At 41.7% G+C, this 19,943-nt stretch overlaps 1 protein-coding gene across 4 annotated transcripts in view; it reads left to right on the plus strand.

Annotated features, from left to right (window-relative positions):
* The window catches only part of TP53BP1 (tumor protein p53 binding protein 1), a 1,265,047-nt gene that overhangs the window by 1,184,642 nt on the left and 60,462 nt on the right, over nt 1-19,943 (plus strand). For all 4 annotated transcript variants that reach the window (XM_044077533.1, XM_044077532.1, XM_044077535.1 and 1 more), the window contains one exon: nt 13,927-14,072. In XM_044077533.1, the coding sequence (XP_043933468.1) occupies nt 13,927-14,072 (146 nt within the window). The remainder of the gene's footprint in view (nt 1-13,926; nt 14,073-19,943) is intronic.

The raw sequence follows: 19,943 nt of genomic DNA on the forward strand, positions 1-19,943 counted from the left end.
GGGAGTTGCGGTAGTGCGGATTAGCGTAGAGTCATCTGCGTACTGTATAGAAGTTGCGTGTGGGATAACTTTGGGCAGGTCATTGATAAATATAGAGAAAAGGAGGGGACCCAGAATAGAACCTTGGGGTACTCCAAGGGTGACAGGTAAAAGGGGGGATAGATGATCTTTCCAAAAGACAGCTTGTTGTCTACCGTGCAGGTAAGAATGGAACCAGTTGATTACTGGTTTATCTATGGACAGAGATTTGAGAGAGTCTAAGAGTAGGTTGTGATTTACCAAATCGAATGCTTTTGACAAATCGAGGAAGAGGGCAGAGGAAAGCAGGTTTTGATTACGGTTGTGATTTATTGTGTGAGAGAAGGGCAGTGGTTGTACTGTGGACTGGTCTGAAACCATTCTGGGATGAGGCTAGGAGAGAATTGTGAGTAAGGTGGGCTAAAAGTTGCTTCTGTATGCATTTCTCTATTATTTTGACTAAGGGAAGATAGTATGGGCGATAGGTTTGTAATTAGAAAGTTCAGAGGAGTTTCCTCCTTTATGAAGTGGTATAATATGAGCGATTTTCCAAGTGGAGGGGTTGTAGGATTCCGGGATAGTACGATTGATTAAGATGGAGATAGGATAAGCTATTACATCAGCAGCCTTTTGTAGAAACTCTGCAGGAAGTAGATCTGCTGACAGGGGGGTAGATTTTAATTTCTTAAGTAAGGATTTGATATAGTCTGTGGGGATAGGCTCATACTTTAAGGGGGGGGGGTTCACCTGATTAGGTGAGATTGGAGTAGAGCAGGAGGGAGATAGATTATTCGGTAGTGATTTGACGGTTTCAGTGAAGAAAGTGTTAAAGGTATTTGCAACAGATTCAGGGAGTGGGTGTAAGGTAGCTGAGATGGTGGGGGTAGAAGATTTACCTGGGTGGAGCAGCTTATTCAGACCTGACCAGAATTTTTGAGGTTGATTTTGGTGCTTTTGCTGTAAATTGAAAGTAGTTTTGCTTGTCTAACACAATAGATCTTTTTGCTTTGTTTCTTATTTGTTTGAATGTTATGTGGGCTTGTGGGAATTTGGTGGTTCTCCATGAGGCCCATGCTGTATTTCTAGCAGTAAGTTTTTGTTTAGTAGTATTGGTTAGCCATGGAGCAATTTTGCTTTTGGTTCTGATTCTACGTGTGGGAGCATAACTGTCTAAGATGGCCAGGAACCTGGTGTTGAATTACGGAACTGCTTGGTCAAGGGAAGTATTTTAAGATTGGCCCATCTGCATGAGCTTAGAGCAACTAGGAAACTGTTTAGGATAAAGTTCTTTGTATACCTAAGAGTTTTAAAGGTGGTTTGGTGGGGCATGTCATCTCTTTTCCTGATTATGTAGGTTAGGAGGTGGTCGCTCATGTCTTCAGGTAGGTTTATTTATTTATTAAGATCCAGTCTATGATGCTTTCCTTTTTGCTGGGCTTGTTGATTCTGGTGGGGGTAGTAATTGTTTGGGAGAAACCATGTAAGTTAATGTGGGTAGTGGGGAACTTTGCTGAACAAGTTGTCCAGTTGATGTTGAAGTCCTCAAGAATGATTGTTTCTTGGGGTTGGGAGGAGGATAACCAATTGAGGATGCTTTGTAAGGTGTTTATGTTATTGCCTGCGGGAATATAACTACACACTATGTTTATAGATTTGTTATCATTAAGTTGGATTCTTGAGAGAATTGTCTCGGTGTTGGTGGTTATTAGGTCTTGTGGGATGCTAATTGTGGATAACTCGAGAGAGGATTTGTATAGAATGGCTACTCCACCTCCTTTTCGATCTAGTCTAATAATATTGTAGCCAGGGGGGTAATATTTCATTGTCCGGGATAGTGGGTTTGAGCCAGGTTTCTGTAAGACGGAATACATCAGGGGAGTGCATGTCTAGGAGTGCATGCAGGTTGTGGAGTTTATTATTTATACTTCTGATATTTAGGTGACAGACTAGAAATGCTTTGGGGGCATTATGTGAACTTCTTATGTTGGTAGGAATTCTAATTTTGGTGTTAGTGGTAGCTGGTGAGGTTGGGCTAGGGTTAGGATGGATGTCGCCATAAGCTATGAGGTTAGGTAATAAACTCCTTATGAGTTTGGTGAACTTTAGTAGGAGATGGTAATAGTTCTTAGTCCTTGGGGTTAAGTATGTAGGTAGTATGGGATGGAGAGGTTTTGGAGTATCGTAGTAGGTGAGGAGGTGGGGTAGTATTGATGGGGGGGTGTTTGGATGAAAATGGTAGTAACTGATGTTGGAAGCTGAGAGTTAGGCAGGTAGTGGAATTAATAGGCGGTGAGAATATAAAGTGTTATAAGTGGGGGTGTGAGGTAGAACAATGGTTTTAGTTTTGGAGATGATGAGGGAGTTAGTGTATACATAGTGGCTAGGGTGCTAGATAAGTTAAGAGAATATGGGTGTGGTGATAGAGAAGATTGAAAGAATGAGAATTGGAAATATGGGGATGGGTGATTAGAAGGATGGGATTGTGATAGGCTGAAAGTGGTTAGTGGGAATGGCCAATTAAGTAAGGGTGTGGTTTGGGAAGTATAAGTGCAGGACTACTGAGGGTGAGTGGAAATTGGGAGCAGGGTAGGGGAGTGGAGTGTGCCTGCAGGGCGAATGGAGCTGGAAGAGCCAGAGAAGGACAAAGTGCAGGGAAAACAATCAGTGGAGTTCTGATTGTTAGGGTAAGTTTTAAAAGGAGACAGTGAAATTGAGCAGTTGAAAAATATATGGAAGAAGTAGGATAAAAGTGGGTCTATCAGATAGCTAGTTATAGTGTATAAAGGTTGTTTGATAGAAATTTGTACAATGGAGATAGAGTATGCAAGGGGAAGAGTCCTGGGAGGGGCGTGCCACCTAGTGGGCAAAGGTTGTACTGCAACCAAGGCTAGTCCAGGTCTTGCAGCTCTAATGACACAGGAGAAGTTAAGGAGGCTATAAGAGTGGATACTCTCTAGGTAGGAAGAGGGGAAGGGTTTGGCTTCTGGCTGTCCTGGCTATGGAGTTTACAGTAAGCACCTGGGGTGGAAACAATTGTATATTTAGATAACAGTCAGTATAAGACGTACTTTCTTGTATCCTTTAGGGGAAAGATGCCCAAAGAGATTTGTCTATGTTCCTTAACTTGGGGAAGAGGCAGCAGTCCTGGACAGTGTAATTAACCCAAGACCTATTACAGGTCAGGCAGTTGTAGAGCTGGGGTACACAAAGGGAGAAGAAATAGTAGTGATGTAAGCAGTAGGACTAACGCACACTATAAGCAATTTACTAGTAAAGACAGCACATTTGAAAATCACATTAGGCAGGAAAGCACAGGTTATTATACTAAATATGCTTTTTAGGTTAGCACAAGCATATGCAAGGTAGATGCAGTTTCTAGTGAGACTTTAAATACAGTAAATTCTAACTTTCAGCTTATCAGTTACTCTTAGGTCCATTAAAGTAGAATAGTAGAAGAGTACATTTAATGACCAATGGTCTAACATTCAGCTTAACAACAACTCTAAAAGACTGCTAAAAATAAAGCCGTTGGAGAATACACTAAGCGACCAAAAAAATCTAGCATTCAGTGTAACAACAACTCTACACATCCGCTAAATTAGAGCATTAGAAAATATACATTGTGACCATTTGTCGCATGGTGCGGATTACAGAAGCCTAGAATTGAGAGAGGGATGTTTGAAACTTGAATGCGTGTTAATTGTAACCATCTTAAATTCTCTTATTCATTAAGTACTGCTGGAGCTTTGCTTGATAAGGGAAGAACCCCTGTGTACTTATAACTGTTAAGGCCAGTAAAGCATGAATGCAAAACACAAAAGTTCAGAGTTCTAGCCATATGAGTAAATGCAGATATAACGCTCCGTTTTATCGTACTCAGTTGTAGACTGGACTACAGAGCTGCTCTCTAACATGGTGTAATCATGTTACAGTAAGTACCGCTACCTTTTAGAGAGTGAATCAAGAGGTTATATCATACCATTTTCCCAAATTCCCTCAGCAAGAATGAAGACTGTCCCCAATGATCCACCCAGTTAAAGGGAGTTGGCAGCATTAGAAATAGAAAAGCTGCTCAGAAAGAGTCATCCAGGAGGTCCCCACATACCAGATAGGATCCAGAATATGCTCAAGATTCTTCTTAATCCCCAAGAAGAGAAGGGACGTGAGATCCATCCTGGATCTCAGCAGACTAAACCAATATGTGAAATATTCAAGGTTCCAGATGGTAACATTTCAGTCCACTTTGCCCCTACTGTAAAAGGATGACAGGATGTGCTCAGTAGATCTTCCGAATGCGTTCCATCACATCAGAATGAACAGGCTCACCAGGAGATATCTGCTGTCCAGTCTGGAAGCCAGACATTACCAGTTCAGAGCACTGGCCCTGACCACAGCCCCCAGGGTGTTGACCAAATGCATGGTGGTGATACCAGGTCACCTAAGACTGCTGGTATTCAGAGTGTTTCTGTACCCAGATGACTGGCCCCTAACTGCCCCATCCAGGCATCTACTTGTACAGCTAAGGAACTACGTACTCCAATTGTGTCTTCATTTAGGTATCACAGTCAGTTACAGCAAGTCTCAACTCATACCCATGCAGAGTCTGGAGTTCACAGGTGGTGGTCTAAAAACATTCACACAGTCTCTCTCCCACCTACTCAAATTCAGACACACTGATCCATGTCAGAAAAGTGATCTCTCACATGTATCTACCAGCACGACTAATCTTACAAGCCTTTTCTGGTTCATGGCAGCACCTATCACCCTAGTTCCTTTAGCAAGGTTTCACGGGCAGATTCTGGAGTGGACTCTATCGCTACAGTGGTCTATTCCTCAGCAGCCTTTGTCTGCCCCTGTCAAGATCACTCAATCTTGCATGCAGCAAAATGTAGAAGATTTAGGATTTTTTTGCTTGGAAATGTTTACATTTCCATTTATGTTTTTTATACCCCAAGTAGACAGCAAATGCTGGAGGTGCTATGGGGAAGAAAGAGGTAATTGGGAACATATTTTCTGGGAGTGTAATGAATTGGCAGACTGTAAAAATTCCCTGTAGACAACTCGATCAGAGATACTGGGTGAGCAAATTGGTGTAACTACACAAATGATTTGTTTGAGCTATGATACAGAATCGGAATTACCTAGACATAGTAAAGACATGCTGAGTCTAATTTTGGTGGCTTCCCAAAAAACAATTACTAGAAAATGGAAATCAAAGTCTAAACCAACTGTACTAGAAGGAGCGAATATGGTAACAAAGATAAAACAACTGGAATTGAGATCTTTAGAACAGGGTTGGAGCAAATTACATAGGAAAAGATAGGAGCTGTGGGAGCAAACGCATACAGGGAAGGAATGAGGTTTAAAAGAAGTCAGGATTTGAATGACCTATGTAATGTTTGACTGACAGTGACTGGGTAGATAAGTGATGTCTGCAACTAGAATTTTATCAGTATGGTTTGTGATGTAAAATGCTTGCAGCTAAGATAACGTTGAAATATTTTGTTTTCATTTATATAAATGTATGATTCTCTGTCATAATTGATAATTTAATAAAGATGTTTCTTGTTTTTAGAAAAAAAAAAGTACTTTGACCTGCAGTGGCAGCATATCCCATTGGCTAAGAATACAATTTGTTAGGAACCCGAAAAAAAAAAAGTCACTCAGTCTTGCAAAAAATATCTTCTTTGGTGGCTTCACTCGAACAAAGTTTCTCAAGGCCATCCATTTGTTCTTCCCCTTCCCATGGCCACGGTGACCATGGATGCCTCCCAACTGGGATGTGGCAGACACTACTTTGGCTATATCAGGGTAATCCTATGGCTAGGCTTGTAAAGGGCCCAAGGCCATTAGCCTAGTACAAACCTATGAACCTATGGCCCAAGGTACATGGTCCCCAGAAGAGGCCAAGACACATATCATTCTGGAAATGAGAGCAGTCCTCCAAGTGTTGCAGGCCTTTTAAGACGCTCTCCCATCCAGGACGATTGGTATTTAAACAGACAATATGTCTGTAGTCTTTGTCCTCAGCAGACAGGGAGGAACCAGATCTTACCCGTTGTGTCGAGACGCAATAAGACTGTACCAGTGAGTGATCACTTGCAGCTACTTTCTCATAGCAATGCACATTCCAACAAAAGCCAACATGATTGCAGTCAAACTAAGTAGGTCCATTCTGTTGCCTCATGAGTGGTGTCTGAATGACAGGGTGGTAGAGAGCATTTTCCATCGATGGAGCCAGCTGTGCTGCATCCTTTTCACCTCTCCCCTGAACAACAAGTACAGCAGGTCTTTGCCCTGATCCCTCCAAAGGGGGATTCACCAAGAGATGCTTAAGTCCACGATTGGCCCTCCGGTCTTCTCTAGGTTTACCACCCAATTTCCTTGCATTCCCATATTTCTGCAGAAAGCATACTGGTTGAAGAGCACAGTTCTCCTCATTGCACCCTTTTGGCCCATCATATATGGTTCCCCCTTCATCTGACCTCATCTTCTACATCTGCCCTGGATACTAGATCCGAATCCAGACCTCGGCTCTCACCCATCAGGTATTACTCATCCAGACTTAACAGGCCTCAAACTATAACCCCATGATTTCTCCAGTTCTACTGATTGCTAGACAGCCCAAGCTCTCTTCTCTGGTCTGTCATAGTTTGTTACCCTCTCGAAAAACTTCTACTGGAAAGATTTACAAAAGCAAATGTAATAGCTTTGAGTTCTGGACCATTAAGAGGGATCTGGACCCCTTTTTTGCCCCATACCAACTATACTTGATTTTTAGCTTCAATTTTCAATGAAAGGGCTAGCTTTTCTACTGTTAAGGTCCAGTTGGCTGCCATTTCAAACTTCCATCTGGGTGAAATTAATTCTTCCTTAGCTTCTTCTAAATTATTCAAAGCCTTTCTCAAAGGAACTGTTTTACTTAGGCCTCCACTAAAGGATCCTACTTCTCTATGGAATTTAACTATTTTGCTTCAAGCTCTGACCCAAGACCCCTTTGAACCGGGACTATATCAGAAGATCAAAGTTTCAAAACTTCAAATCTGATATGGTCGCCACCATATGATCGAAATCTTGAAACTTCGAATCTTTTAACTGAGATCTCCGTACAGCGCAGAAAGGGAAGATATCCCTTTTCTGTACTGTAGTGCAATCTCGGAGTTGGTATATTTAAGTGGCTGGGGGGGTGCAGGCGGGCTTGCCCCCCCCCTGCTTAGAGCATTTAAATGGTTTATTTGTGTAGGTTTTTGTGTTTTTATTACATTTTCAGAGTTTCAAGACTTCAATCATATGGTGTCGACCATATCAGATTCGAAGTTTTGAAACTTCGATCATGTAATATAGACCCTCTGAACCCTCAGCCACGTCAGACTTCAAGTTTTTGTCCTGGAAAAACATTTTTCTAGTCGCTATTACATCAGCCAGATGAGTATATGAACTCCAGGCTCTGTCTTCAAAACCTCTTTACCTGGTTTTCCACAAAGACAGAATTTCTTTATGGACCAATCTGTCTTTTCTGCCTAAGGTAGCTTCTGAGTCTAATATCAACCAGGTCATTAACCTCCTGGTTTTATTTCCAAATTTTTTAAACAAGGGAGAGTACATGCTCCACCTTTTGGATGTACATAGACAACTTCAGTTTTATCTCTTTAGAACCAAGGATTTCCAGAAGATCGATCAGTTGTTTGTATCCTTCTCACTTGGTAAATTGGGCATGCCAGTTTCTAAAGTTACTCTGGCCAAATGGCTGACTGCTTATATCTCCTTTGTCTGTAATAAAAGAGGTCTGTCCTTGCCTAAGCCTCCTAGAGATCAATCCACAAGGTCTATGGTTGTATCCTCAGCTTTTTGTCATCAGCTTCCATAGATGACATGTGTGCAGCTGCTGCTTGGTCCACTGCTAATACCTTTATTGCTCATTCAAATTGGATTTGGTGACCAGGAACAGGCTGTTTTAGGCTCTGCATTACTCCAAAATATCTTTTTATGAGGACCACCCAAAGTTCATCTAGCTGGGGACTCTGTCCCATCAGTTGAGGAATGAATGAAAATGACAACATCAGGTAAAAAAGTTAAGTACTCACCATACCATTACATCTATGTTGTTCATTTTCATTCGTCGTCAACTTCCTGCCCTGCTAACTCTCTTCCCATTGCTCCTGGAGAGATGCAAGAGTATCACCTTAGAAACTGTTGTTCCTTGTTTGAGCTTCAGCTACTTTTTTATTCTATACTTTCTTGAATTATCTTAAAGTTTTGTCCATTGACTCCTATGGGCAGCAAACTCCATTTGAAGTATGTTAGGCTGGTGGGGCATTGTGACTAAAGGGAGGAGCCCAAGAGTTTGGATCCAAGGATTTGGAAGAAGCGGCCAAGTCAGATCCGAGACCCATCAGTTGAGGAAGAATGAAAATGGGACAATACAGACGTAACATTATGGTGATTTACATAATATTTTTCCTTCAGGCTGTAGAAGTCTATCTTTGAAGTTTGTGACTGTTCTTTATGCCTCATAGACGTCTGAGGTCTTCTTTCATACAGAACCTCTTGAAATCAGATCAGATAACCAGTCGATGTGTGTGCCACTTGAGCAAGCAGGGCCTTACTCTCTAGGCATGGCGGCAGCTGCCAAGTGTTCATTATAGTGGCTTACCTTCCAGAAAAAGAAGATGTACTGTCTGTACCAGAGTCCAGCTTTGTTTATTTTAATTCATCCAGATGATGCATAGATTTGCTTTAACTACTTCAGTTATTCAGCTGTAGACATTTTTATTGGTCAGAAAAATGTAGATGTTATTCGTGTTTCACTGTTGCAGTTATTACATTTGGGTAATCTGCTGGCAGGTTGCTCTCAGTCGGCCTGAATAACAAAGTCTTGGGTCCTGCGTCTGTTGCTGTCTCCTCTTCCATAATGTCAGGTCGTCAGGGGTATAAATCATGCAGCCAACACCATTTTATTCAGTCTTTCTTGCCGTGCGGTGCCCGAAGAAGAAGCAGTTCGCAAGTGCCGGTCGGCCGACTCTTGAAATTCTCGCATTCAAGTTTCAGAACCGAAGTCTTCAACTAAAGCTAAGTACCCTGTTGGGGAAACTTTTTCTTGCTCCTTACCGATGTCAGTAAAAGTTAATAATTGCATTACTTGTGGGAAGCAAATACCTCATAAGGATTTTCATTTGTACTGTATTCCTTGCCTAGGCCCAGATCATAACATGCCTTGCTGTCGGTTTTGTGCTAGATTTAACCAACGCACTATTAAGCGTTGGTATATTTTTGCTTCTAAATATTTTGGATCCAGATTTAATTACCCTGAAATGTTGTCGGTTAGCAGTCCGACTACCGGAGTTCACAAAAATCGCAAAGACAGACAGACACAGACCGTCAAGGTCCAAAACCGACGAAACTTCTCCTAAACTAGTCGCCGGTTCACCGGTACTCAGTGAGGTGCTTTCACAGCCCCTGATACCCACTACTTTTGAGTCGCAGGCCTCTACAGAGACACATACGGAGTCCGGAATGTTGCGAGATTCTCAGAGTACTGAACCCACGGATGTCTCTCCCTCTGATGGGTCCGGAGCCGCTGAGCAGGCACCAGCTTCTGAGGGTGTTTTCAGACCTCAACATTTTTATATAAAATAACTTTTTCTTCAATAAAAATCCATGCCTCTGCCATCTTGGCTCATTACAACACGGAGCCTCCCCTCTTTTCTCATCCTGTGCTTAAACAGTATCTTAGAGGGGCCAAAAATTTAAGGCCTCCCAGAAGATCACCAACTCCTGCATGAGACCTCAATTTTGTGCTGGAAAAACTCACCCTGCCTCCTTTTGAACTAGCAGCTACTGCGGATATAAAATTTTATCTTGGAAAACAGCTTTCCTCTTGGCAATCACTTCAGCAAGAAGGGTTTCAGAGCTACAGGCTCTCAATGCTGTCTAGCCTTTTATTACATTTTACCCGGACACAGTGTCTCTCAGGACCAATCTTTCTTTTATGCCTGCGGTGGTATCCAGTGTGGCTCTTAACCAAACAATTCACCTGCCAACATTTTACCCAAATCCGCAAAACAAGGAGGAGTGGATTCTGCATTCATTGGACGTACATAGACAGCTAAGATTCTACTTAAACAGGACCAAATCTCTAAGAAACTCTGAGCAACTACTGGTAGCATTTGCTGCAGGATCAGAGGGGAAGGCTATATCAAAATAGACTATTTCTATGCGGATAAGCCACTGCATTAATTTCTGCTACTTGCACCATGGTAAACCTGTGCCCAAGAGGATCAGGTCACATTCCACCAGGGTTGCCTCTACCTCAGCAACTTTTCTCAGAGGAGTTCCAACCAAAGACATTCTAGAAGCTGCTACTTGGAGCTCTCTTCATACCTTCACAAAGCATTATCATTTGCCTCTCTTCTCCAAATCCAGGGCAGGCTTTGCCACTGCTGTTCTGCAGGGCCTTATAGCCACTCCTAATGCTATTTAGTGCCATCCTCCCATCCATAGTTTTGGGATTCTACCCAAATGTAATGACTGCAACAGTGAAACATGAAGAACATAGTACAGTTGTGTACACTTACATAAATGTAGATGTTTGAGTGTATTCACTGTTGCAGTCCGGGTTGCCTACCTGCCATCCCCCTTTCTATACCTTTTCTTTCCTTCACTATACTCAAAAGCCTTTGTGGTGTATTTGCTTTTAGTTGAAGGTAAAGTTTGTTTCTAAAAGTGCATTTATATATTTACTGTTTATTTATATATATATATATATTTTTGCTCCCCATTTGGGGGGCACCTGACATCTGGGGCAAGAAAAACTGAATAAAATGGCATCAGCTGCATGTTTTATACCCCTGACAACCTAACGTCATGGAAGAGGAGACAGCAACTGATGCAGGACCCAAGACTTTGTTATTTAGGCCGACTGAGGGCAACCAGCCAGCAGATTACCCAAATGTAATGATTACAGCAGTGAATACACTCGAACATCTACATTTATGGTAAGTGTACACAACTGTACTTTCTGCTCCATTATTGCTTTCTGTGGCGGATCCTCTGGGGGGCAGACAAGAGGATACATACATAATTCCTTCCACCAACACTTGCACTTATTTCTGATATTCAGGTGGAACTCAGAATTGCTCATCTTAATTGTTGATCTGTATCTCTGGAAAGCTTGCAGTGCCCTATTTGAGTACGTACTGTTTACTTCTTCCTTTCTCACTTATGGAAGCAAGCTCCTGCTTTATGGTTTGGCATCATGGTTAGATTTATTTATTTCTCTTTGCTAGCATTCAGTAGCGGTCTTGGCGGTTTTCAATGTGAATTGCGAGCCTTCCAGTCATGACACATAATGAGGTAATTTCTCCATTTTGTTTCTGGAGCATTGTGTATGCTCCCTCTGCTCATATCCAACTCTGCTTTTCTTCAAACCTTTTTACTGTTTGTGTTATTCCACTCTGGCCTTGGCATTGTCAAATCTTTTATGAACATTGAGTAAACGTGTAGTTTTCCTTAGGGATACCATGCAGTTTCTGAGAGCCTCACTGTTGGGTGTCTTGGTTAAGAATGCCCCCTGTTGTGAACAGAATGTATTCATATTTGTTTCATGAATGGCTATATTTCTGATGCTGTTATCTCTGCAAGAATTAGTCACAGCATTTCAAGAAAGTTAGTTTTGAGACATGCATATGGGTTGCCACCTTTTGTTGTGGCCAAAACTGAACCAAGGCCACACCACTCTTACCTCCCATAACCCTGCCCATTGCCTCCCTTCTCCCTGTCCACTTTCTGCCTATTTCATGATATCATTGTCATGTTAGGTGAGGGGGAATGCCCTCTTTTTCCATTTGCGATGTTTTTTTTCTGATTTGCTATGCTTTTCTGTGAAAAAAACATAGTAAATCTGCTGATTTAACAAACTCCAATAACCTGTTTCTTTTTTTAAAACAGAATACCGGAGTTTGTACAGTGTTTTCCAGACTGCTGGACGATCAGTTTGATTTCCAGATGGTTGGGAAAAAATGGATAGGTGGCAACACTAGATATGCTTGAACCAGTCCAATCACTTTTTCCCCGTCCCCACCCCACAGCTTACTTAGAATGCTGGTTATAAAATGCATATTTCTCTGTACATCAGCAGTTCCATTTTCTGCCTTACTGAAATCATTACTGCAAAAAAAAAAAAAAATGTCAGTTATTTTCATTTGGATTAAGTTGCAAAGGGAACACTTTAGTAAAACTACCATTAAATAGTCCAAATGCATTGTTTTCTGTCACAGAAAAGCTCCCTTGTCCTTTTTGTACTACAGTTAAAGGCCATTAACCGAGAAGTATTACTACCTTTAATGCCTCTTAGGAGCATGTCTTCAGTGGACATATGCAACGTGGCTCCTTGTGTTCTCTGCATACAAATTCCTGTTATCTTTCAGTTGTGTGGTGAGAGGTGCCTGATCAGCCTTCGGAACATGCAGCATTTTGTGCTAAACATGACAGACTCCGTGTGCTTTAGAAATATGGCCTACTGCTACAAGCCTTCATTTTTTTTAATGTCATTAACATCATCAAACTGTTGCTAGCCTTAAATTGTTTTAATGGCTTTGATGTCGCTGTTTCAATCTCAGTAATGGGGAAGTTGGCTTTTTATTTTTTTATCTCCCTGCAGCTGACCATTAGGTGCCACTAGCTCCTGTCCTCATTTTCTGGATCAGCCAGGCACAACTTAGCCTTCCCCTGGGCAATACTTGACCCACACTTAGGCCTGGTGAAATGATTGAAGATGTATGTGCAGAGTCACACTGGTACCTGGGAAACAGTGGCAGCCTTATGAGCTCTGCACTGCAAGCCGTTCACTGCTTGATTAGGAGGCTGTGCAGAGCTCATAGGGCTGCCACTGTTTCCCAGGTAGCAGTGTGACACTACACATAAATCTTCAGTCATTTCACCAGGTCTGAATGTGGGTCAAATATTGCCCAGGGGAAGGCTAAGTTGTGTCTGGTTGACCAAAAAAATGAGAACAGGAGCTAGTCTGCTTTACCAAGACTTCCCACTCCAGCCATCCTAGTTTCAGCATTTTCTTGACTTAAACTGCTTGAAGAGTTTGACCCAGGGAAAAGAGCTACTTAAGACACTACTGGCTTGAGATTACTGACTTTGTTTATAAGATCTTCAAGAGGGATTTGCAAGGAAGGGCCCCTTTCCCCTCAATGTTGTGGCCCCCTTTCAGAATAGGTTGTGCCTTTTAATTTTACTCTGTTTAAATGGGGAAAGAATCTAAGGCATTGTTACGGAGTGCACCCTTTAGGCTAAGCAGTGAGGATGTAATTGAGAAACTGACAGAAACTTAGATTGCTGGGTGCAGAGCAAGAAGAGTAAGCAATCCCATTAGAATGTGTTTCAAGAGCCCTCTCAAATGATCTCTGTTAAAAAGACTGGTTTAGGAAAAGGTCTTACAAATGGCAGTTTAAAACATTAACAAATATTTCAGGACAAACAAGTCATCTGTTTCACTACATATTTTAAATTGCACTGGAAGTATTTTTATGAGGTAAAGCACATTGCTGTGTTTCATTTGGGTTCACTGTGCATTTCATTATTACTTTGTTTTTGTGGTCTTTTTTTGGTTCTCTAGAAGAATGAGCAAGAAAGGTTGTAAGTGGGCTTTCTTATGTATCTTGACATGATATGGCTGTTGACCGTATAGTGGAGAGGAGCTTAAATGTAACACCCTCGTTGATATGGAGGAATTGTTTATTGTGAGGTGTAACATGAAAATGATGGCTGTGTAGTACAAATTAGAAAAGACTCAAACTAAAATGTAACTTCACTGTAAATATTCAAACGTTTATTATAAAATCTGTATGCTAAGCAAGACCATTGCGTTGAAAAAAAAAATTACTTGTATTTTTCCTTTAGGCATTCAAGACAGAACCCTTTTCACGACTTAAAGGTTTTACTTGTATCAGACCACCAACAGAACTTCTTAGATCTCTGGTCAGAAATCCTGATGGTTGGAGGAGCATCATCAGTAACTCAACACAAATCAGACTCCCAAAATAAAGGTAATGACTGACTGAGGCAAAGATTAGCCTTTGATGTATAATTGCATATTGTAGGCAGTTTCATTATCTGGTGTATGTCTGTCCTTCCTACACTAGGAGAGTAGAAGAGTTTGAACACAGACACAGTGTATATGGATTTATGTTTTCATTAGGCTTTTTCAGGTATGGAACATTTGTATAACTATGTTAATTCCAGAAGTTTGAAAGTACCCCATTGTTGTTTACAGTTTTTTGACTTTTCCATGTCTGTATTTAATTTTCTGTTAGAACAGTTATCAGTTTTGCAAATTATATTTTAATTTGTTATGATGAAACATTGAGCTGCTCCCAGCAGTATGCAACATATCATTTCTGTTGCTCCATCAGTACAGCTAGAGTCATTTGGCATAGTGGTTCCTATATTGTAGCCTCTCCACAGCCATCAGTCATTAGTCCAAAGGAATCCAGGACCAAGCTACACAAAACACACACACACACACACACACACACAAGCAGGTCAGTGTTAGATTCTGCCAAGCTTTCCTGCTAACTTAGTGCTTATCCATAAGACATGATTCAGAAGCATGGTTCTGAGTGGAGCCTTCATGAACTGTTACTTTTATTAGGTTGGTGTGCTGTGCTAAGCTGCATTGTGAATCAGCAGTCTCACCATAGACCATTGCCCCAACATCTTGATGGGGCATTAATATCACACCTGAGAAAATGGCCTCAAGAACAACTTGATGAATGTGTGGATAATGTACTTTTATTTAAAAACAGTATAATAGTAAAACAGATGAGTGAATCTGTTGCAACTGCAAAAGGCAGTTGCCCCAGTGGCCATAATGCATTGACAGTGCGGTATATGTACAAAAACTGTGCTGTTTATTGGATGTTTTAGAATGCATTGCTAAGCTGTAGGCAGCACAGACTGCCGTTTAGTACTGCCTGTGGATCATACATTTGGTCACTTCCCTTTTTTTTTTCCATTTTTTTTCTTTAAGGTAAATAGCTTGCTGATAGAAGCTGTTAACTATTTGTCTACAGCAGTTTTATGAATCTCAGTTATCAGTTTCTCCTTGCAAGTAAGAACAGGGTAGGTCATATGTAAAAAAAAAAAAAAAAAACATCTAGAAGATGAACAACTGATTCTGCAGGACACCTTGCTAGCCCCAGTGTAAATTTGGTCTTTGGACTTGGGGGGGGGGTGAATTGGATTGCCAGTAGACCCAGATTAGGACATGGGGCTCTGGAATGGTTGTCAGAATAGCAGTAAAGAGGGGGAAAAACAAAATGAATAGACCCAGTCCAAGCTGGCCAAGAAAACTTCCTGTACCATACCAGAAGCCCAGAGAAACCCAAACTGGGTTCACTTCCCAAAGTTATTAGCACCAACTTTGACTACTGGCATAGCAAGAGCTGGTCAATTTTTAGGGTTCAGCTGGCAAGAACCACACCACCTCAAACAAATGAAGAGAATATTGCACCAGCTCCAGTCTTACAGGATTTAGAGAGTGAGGAAAATGAATACTGACTGTTCTAGCACTGATTTCACTGGTCTGCCCGCAACCAGTGTGAAGCTTTATTTAGAAATAAACTGACTAGCCCAAATGACAGCTGCCATTAGACACAAGATCTTCAGGAATCTGTTAGTCAAAAATGTCCAGACTGATGACTAGGGACTCCAAATTACCCATTAGCAAGGAGATGTTTCCACGGTGATTACTCCCTACTTGATTCCCCCACCACTACTATTAAGCTAGTCATCAAGAATACCATAAATGATGCCAAGGTTAGAGGTATTTGAGGCTCGACAATTAAGATAGTAGGAGATGAGATAAAAATGGTGACATACAATCAATCTGCAGGAGAAGATGGTATTCCAGTGGAAGTTTGTAAGAAAGAAAGTGAAAACGATCTGTAAAATTTTGTTTAACAGTATGTGAAATGGAGGAGAAGCACCAGCATCTTGGAAAAAAACAAGCTGCAGTAGCTATAATATAAAGACTGTAAGGATCCATCAGATCCAGCTTCATATGGGTCAATTTCAGTTTTAAACCATGATTATAAAATGTTTATGTCTGTAATGGCTAAAAGAATGGCAAAGGTGCTAGCACAATTGACAACATTAACAGAACAATGATGATCCAAAGGGAATCATAATGCAAGAAAATCCCACTGCTGTTGGTGGGTCTTGATGCAGATTAAGCTGGGATTTCGAGTAGGACAATGGAAGCATTTGCATTCCCTGATACAATAAGGAGGGATATATTAGGCATTGGAGGCAAAAATCAAAGTGGGAATATTCCTGTCTGATAAGTTGCATCTAAACAGAGGATCCAGGTAGGGATGTTTTGTTTCTCCTTTGTTATTTGCACTGTGTTTAGAGCCATTGGCAAAGAAAATAAGGGACTTAGAAATTCAAGGATATAATAGGTGTAGTATTCAAGAAAAGTTGGCTTTATTTGCAGATGATTATTTTGTATTGGATGAAATCAGAAAAGGACATCTGAGTGTTGTGGAACATTCTGAGGCAGTTCAGGGTTTTTCCAGGATATAAAATTGATGAAGATAAAACAAAGGCTATAGCTGTAAACTATGTACCCACACATGAATTGGTTCAGCAATATTCATATTTATGGGGGAATAATAAAATTAAGTATTTAGGAGTATGCATTAAAAAGGAGTCTGCAATGGCAGCTAAGGGTATGTGGGAAAAGACTAAACAGAAGCTCATAGAAAAAATGAGAAACTGGAAGCTGTGGCCTGTAGAGGCATATCAACATAGGTTCATAGTTGATTACTAGGCTAATGGCACAAAAACCATTACAGGCCTAGCCAATATACCCAGAATATGACAATATTGTAGCTTAATTCTCCAGATATTGGATGGAGTAGTATCAGGGCAGTGGGGCTTAGGGTGTTGGAGCTTTGAGTCAGTTTACAGACTGCCTTTGTCCATAAGGGACAAAAGCAGTACCCCAAGAGTGAATTTATGGCTCTGATGTTGTCTTTCATTCCATTCTCAACTGATGGGTTCGGATCTGATCCCTTGGATCTGACTCGGCCGTTGTTAAAAGCTCGTGGCAACCTTGAATTCTCGAGCTTCTCCCTTACCCAGAATGCACCACCCCATTACCTTAGATCTCGTTTGCCACTTCCAGTGAAAAGACAGTCCATTTTTCTCTCAAGCTTGAGTGAGAAGTACATTTCAAAACTTACAATTATTTCTGTTTTATTTGCCTTTAAACTATTTTAGATTAATGTTTCCTGATTAATCTTTGACCCTTGCCTTTCAATAATCTCTGTTTCTCCCTTGTTACCATTCACAGTATTCCTAGTTACTATTTTAGTAACCCTCTTCCTTTCTTCTATGGTTACCATAGTCTTTAGTACCATTGTTGGTACTTCTTTCTGTTTTTCCTTTCCCTTCTGTCCTTCCATAAAAAAGAGAGAGAGGCTTTCTCTGTTTTAAGTTTTAACTTGTTTAACTGCTAGTGTGGTTGTGGTGTGACTGTGTTTGGCCTTTCAATTTTGCTGATGACTGAAAAAGAAAAAAGCCCAGCCGGGTTCAAAAAGTGTGGGAAGTGCGGTCAGAAGTTCCTGATGTCTGACTCCCACTCCTTGGTGTATTTTCTGTTTAGGTCCCCTCCGCCTTCATGAAAATTGTGTGATCTGTCATACCTTCAGGGCTAGAAGGGTCTTTTGCCATCTTCCTTTGATGAGGCTATATCTGGACCTTCCAAATAGAAACCTAGAAAGTCTACATTTACATCTCCAAGCACCTCCTCTATATCTTGCAGGTCCTTGGATAAATCACATAAGAGAACTTATTCAGAGTCCACAGTTTCTTCGGATCTTATGAAGAAGAAGCAGAAATTATTGGATCCTACTCTTTCTTCAGATCTGTCTAAAACTAAATTCAAGCCCTTGGATTCAGTGGTTTGTTTAGATCAAAAGTCTCTGACAATGAAAGATTAGTCAGATCTGAAGACCTTGGATCTGATGTCCTTATTACCTATTCTGCCTAGAATGAGGTTACTCCCCTCCAGTGGATCCGGTCCTATCTAGAGTGCTTTCACATTTTTGGAAAGATCGACGTCTTCATCGCTCTGTCCACTTGTTCATCCAAAAGTCTCAATGAAGAAGATGTAAACAGGTTAGTGAGAAAGATACTCTCAAAGCAGAGCCAGTCTGTCCCTTCTTCAGCTCCTGCCCCATCGGGTCAGGAGTTCCATGTACCATTACTCCTCCTCTACCAATTTCTCCTTTGACTCCTGTCCAGGTTTCAGACCCCTCGTATCTGAGTCATCTGGCACCATCCTTTGTGGATCAGAGGATTCTAGTACCCCTGGATCTGAGATTTACTCTGAGCTGTTTAGCTCAATAGGATCCAGAGAACACTCTGAGTCAGTTCTACCCCATCTGGTCTGAGGTGTTGCAGTCGACTGCAAGGATCTTGGAGTGATCTCTCCATCTCTGAGCCTCAGCGATGGTTAGTTTGGGTCTGACTTCGCTGTCCGAGCAACTGTCCTCAGAGTAGAACAGGACCAGAGATCAGAGACATGGGATCTTGGATTCAGGTTCCTTTCCCTCTCTGGAACAGGCTGCCTTTAGAGTTCTGGAGTGAGCTCTGTCTACAACTCAGGTGATGTCTCCCCCTTTGGATTCTATGTCCTCGTCTGTTCCTCTATGTCGTCTGTTGCCTCTGCACCTTGAGTCTCAGCTGTCCTTTTTACAGGGACAGCCAATACTAAAACCCCAGGCTTCCCAATAGGGTTTCCCCTCCTCTTCTGATACCTCCCCGGAGTACCCCACCAAGGAGGTCCCTAAGAATAGGACATGCAAGAGGAAGCATATTGATTCCCCTGAATCAATCACCAAGGACACAGATTTTGATGAGGGCAAAGGGTCCCCATGGTCACCACCTGTAGATGTCTCATTCGGAGACATCTTTGAGATCCTGAAACAGAGAGGTGGCTGGAAGTCCAGCAACCCTTCATCAGAGGAATCTGTACTACTAACTTTGGTAAGAGCCTGTCTACTACCTGGTTGGTCCACCCGCTGATGAGCTGCTGGAGTTTGTTTCGCAGTGGGCATGGAAAGAACCTGACTCCATTGAGCCCATTCCCAAAAAGCCAGATAGGGTTATGACCTCTACAGAATCTAAGCAGATGTTCGTCGTGCATACAGCTGCAGTCATAACAGATGGGGTTCTCCTGCGGTTGTTCGCTTCTTCCCAGTGAGCAGGGGGTATAAAAGAACCACAGCGGCGCATTTTCTTTCTCTCTTCTTGCCGCGCTGTGCCGAAGCAGTAGCTCCTGAGATTGGAAAAATTTGGAAACAAAAAGCTAAAAGCTAAAGTACCCGTGGGAAACTTTTCTTGCCAGAGACCCGATGTCACACAAAGTTAATAATTATTTCTTTGTGGGAAGCAAATACGCAATAAGGATTCCATTCCCTCTGTATACCTTGACATTCAACAAAGCCCACACCCGATTACAGACAGACCTTCCCCTTCTTTCTCCATCAAGGCTTTCACAAAGTCTAAAGCAACCATGCACTCAGAGACCAGCTACACAGGCCCCATGCCTAGAAACAGATGCTTAAAATGGCTGAGGATCAGAGGTTCTCAGCTCCGAAGATTCCTCTGATCAGGGCTCCATTATTTCAGAGCACTCTGATGATCAGGAACATTCTTACTCCCAAGACTCTGATGCGGAGGAGTCCATCCCTTCTGTATCCCCAGAGGATTACTCATTTGGGGAAACTTTGCATACCTTAAGGGAACACTTCCACTGGGGCCAGGATTATGAAAGGCTCAGGGAATTTCTCTTGCTTCCTCAGCACAGGCCTCTGGCTATATCTCCTGTCTTGGACATCCTAGATGAT

The sequence above is a fragment of the Protopterus annectens genome, chromosome 7.part0 (assembly GCF_019279795.1).
Source record: "Protopterus annectens isolate FY-2018-M chromosome 7.part0, PAN1.0, whole genome shotgun sequence".
NCBI lineage: Eukaryota > Metazoa > Chordata > Ceratodontiformes > Protopteridae > Protopterus > Protopterus annectens.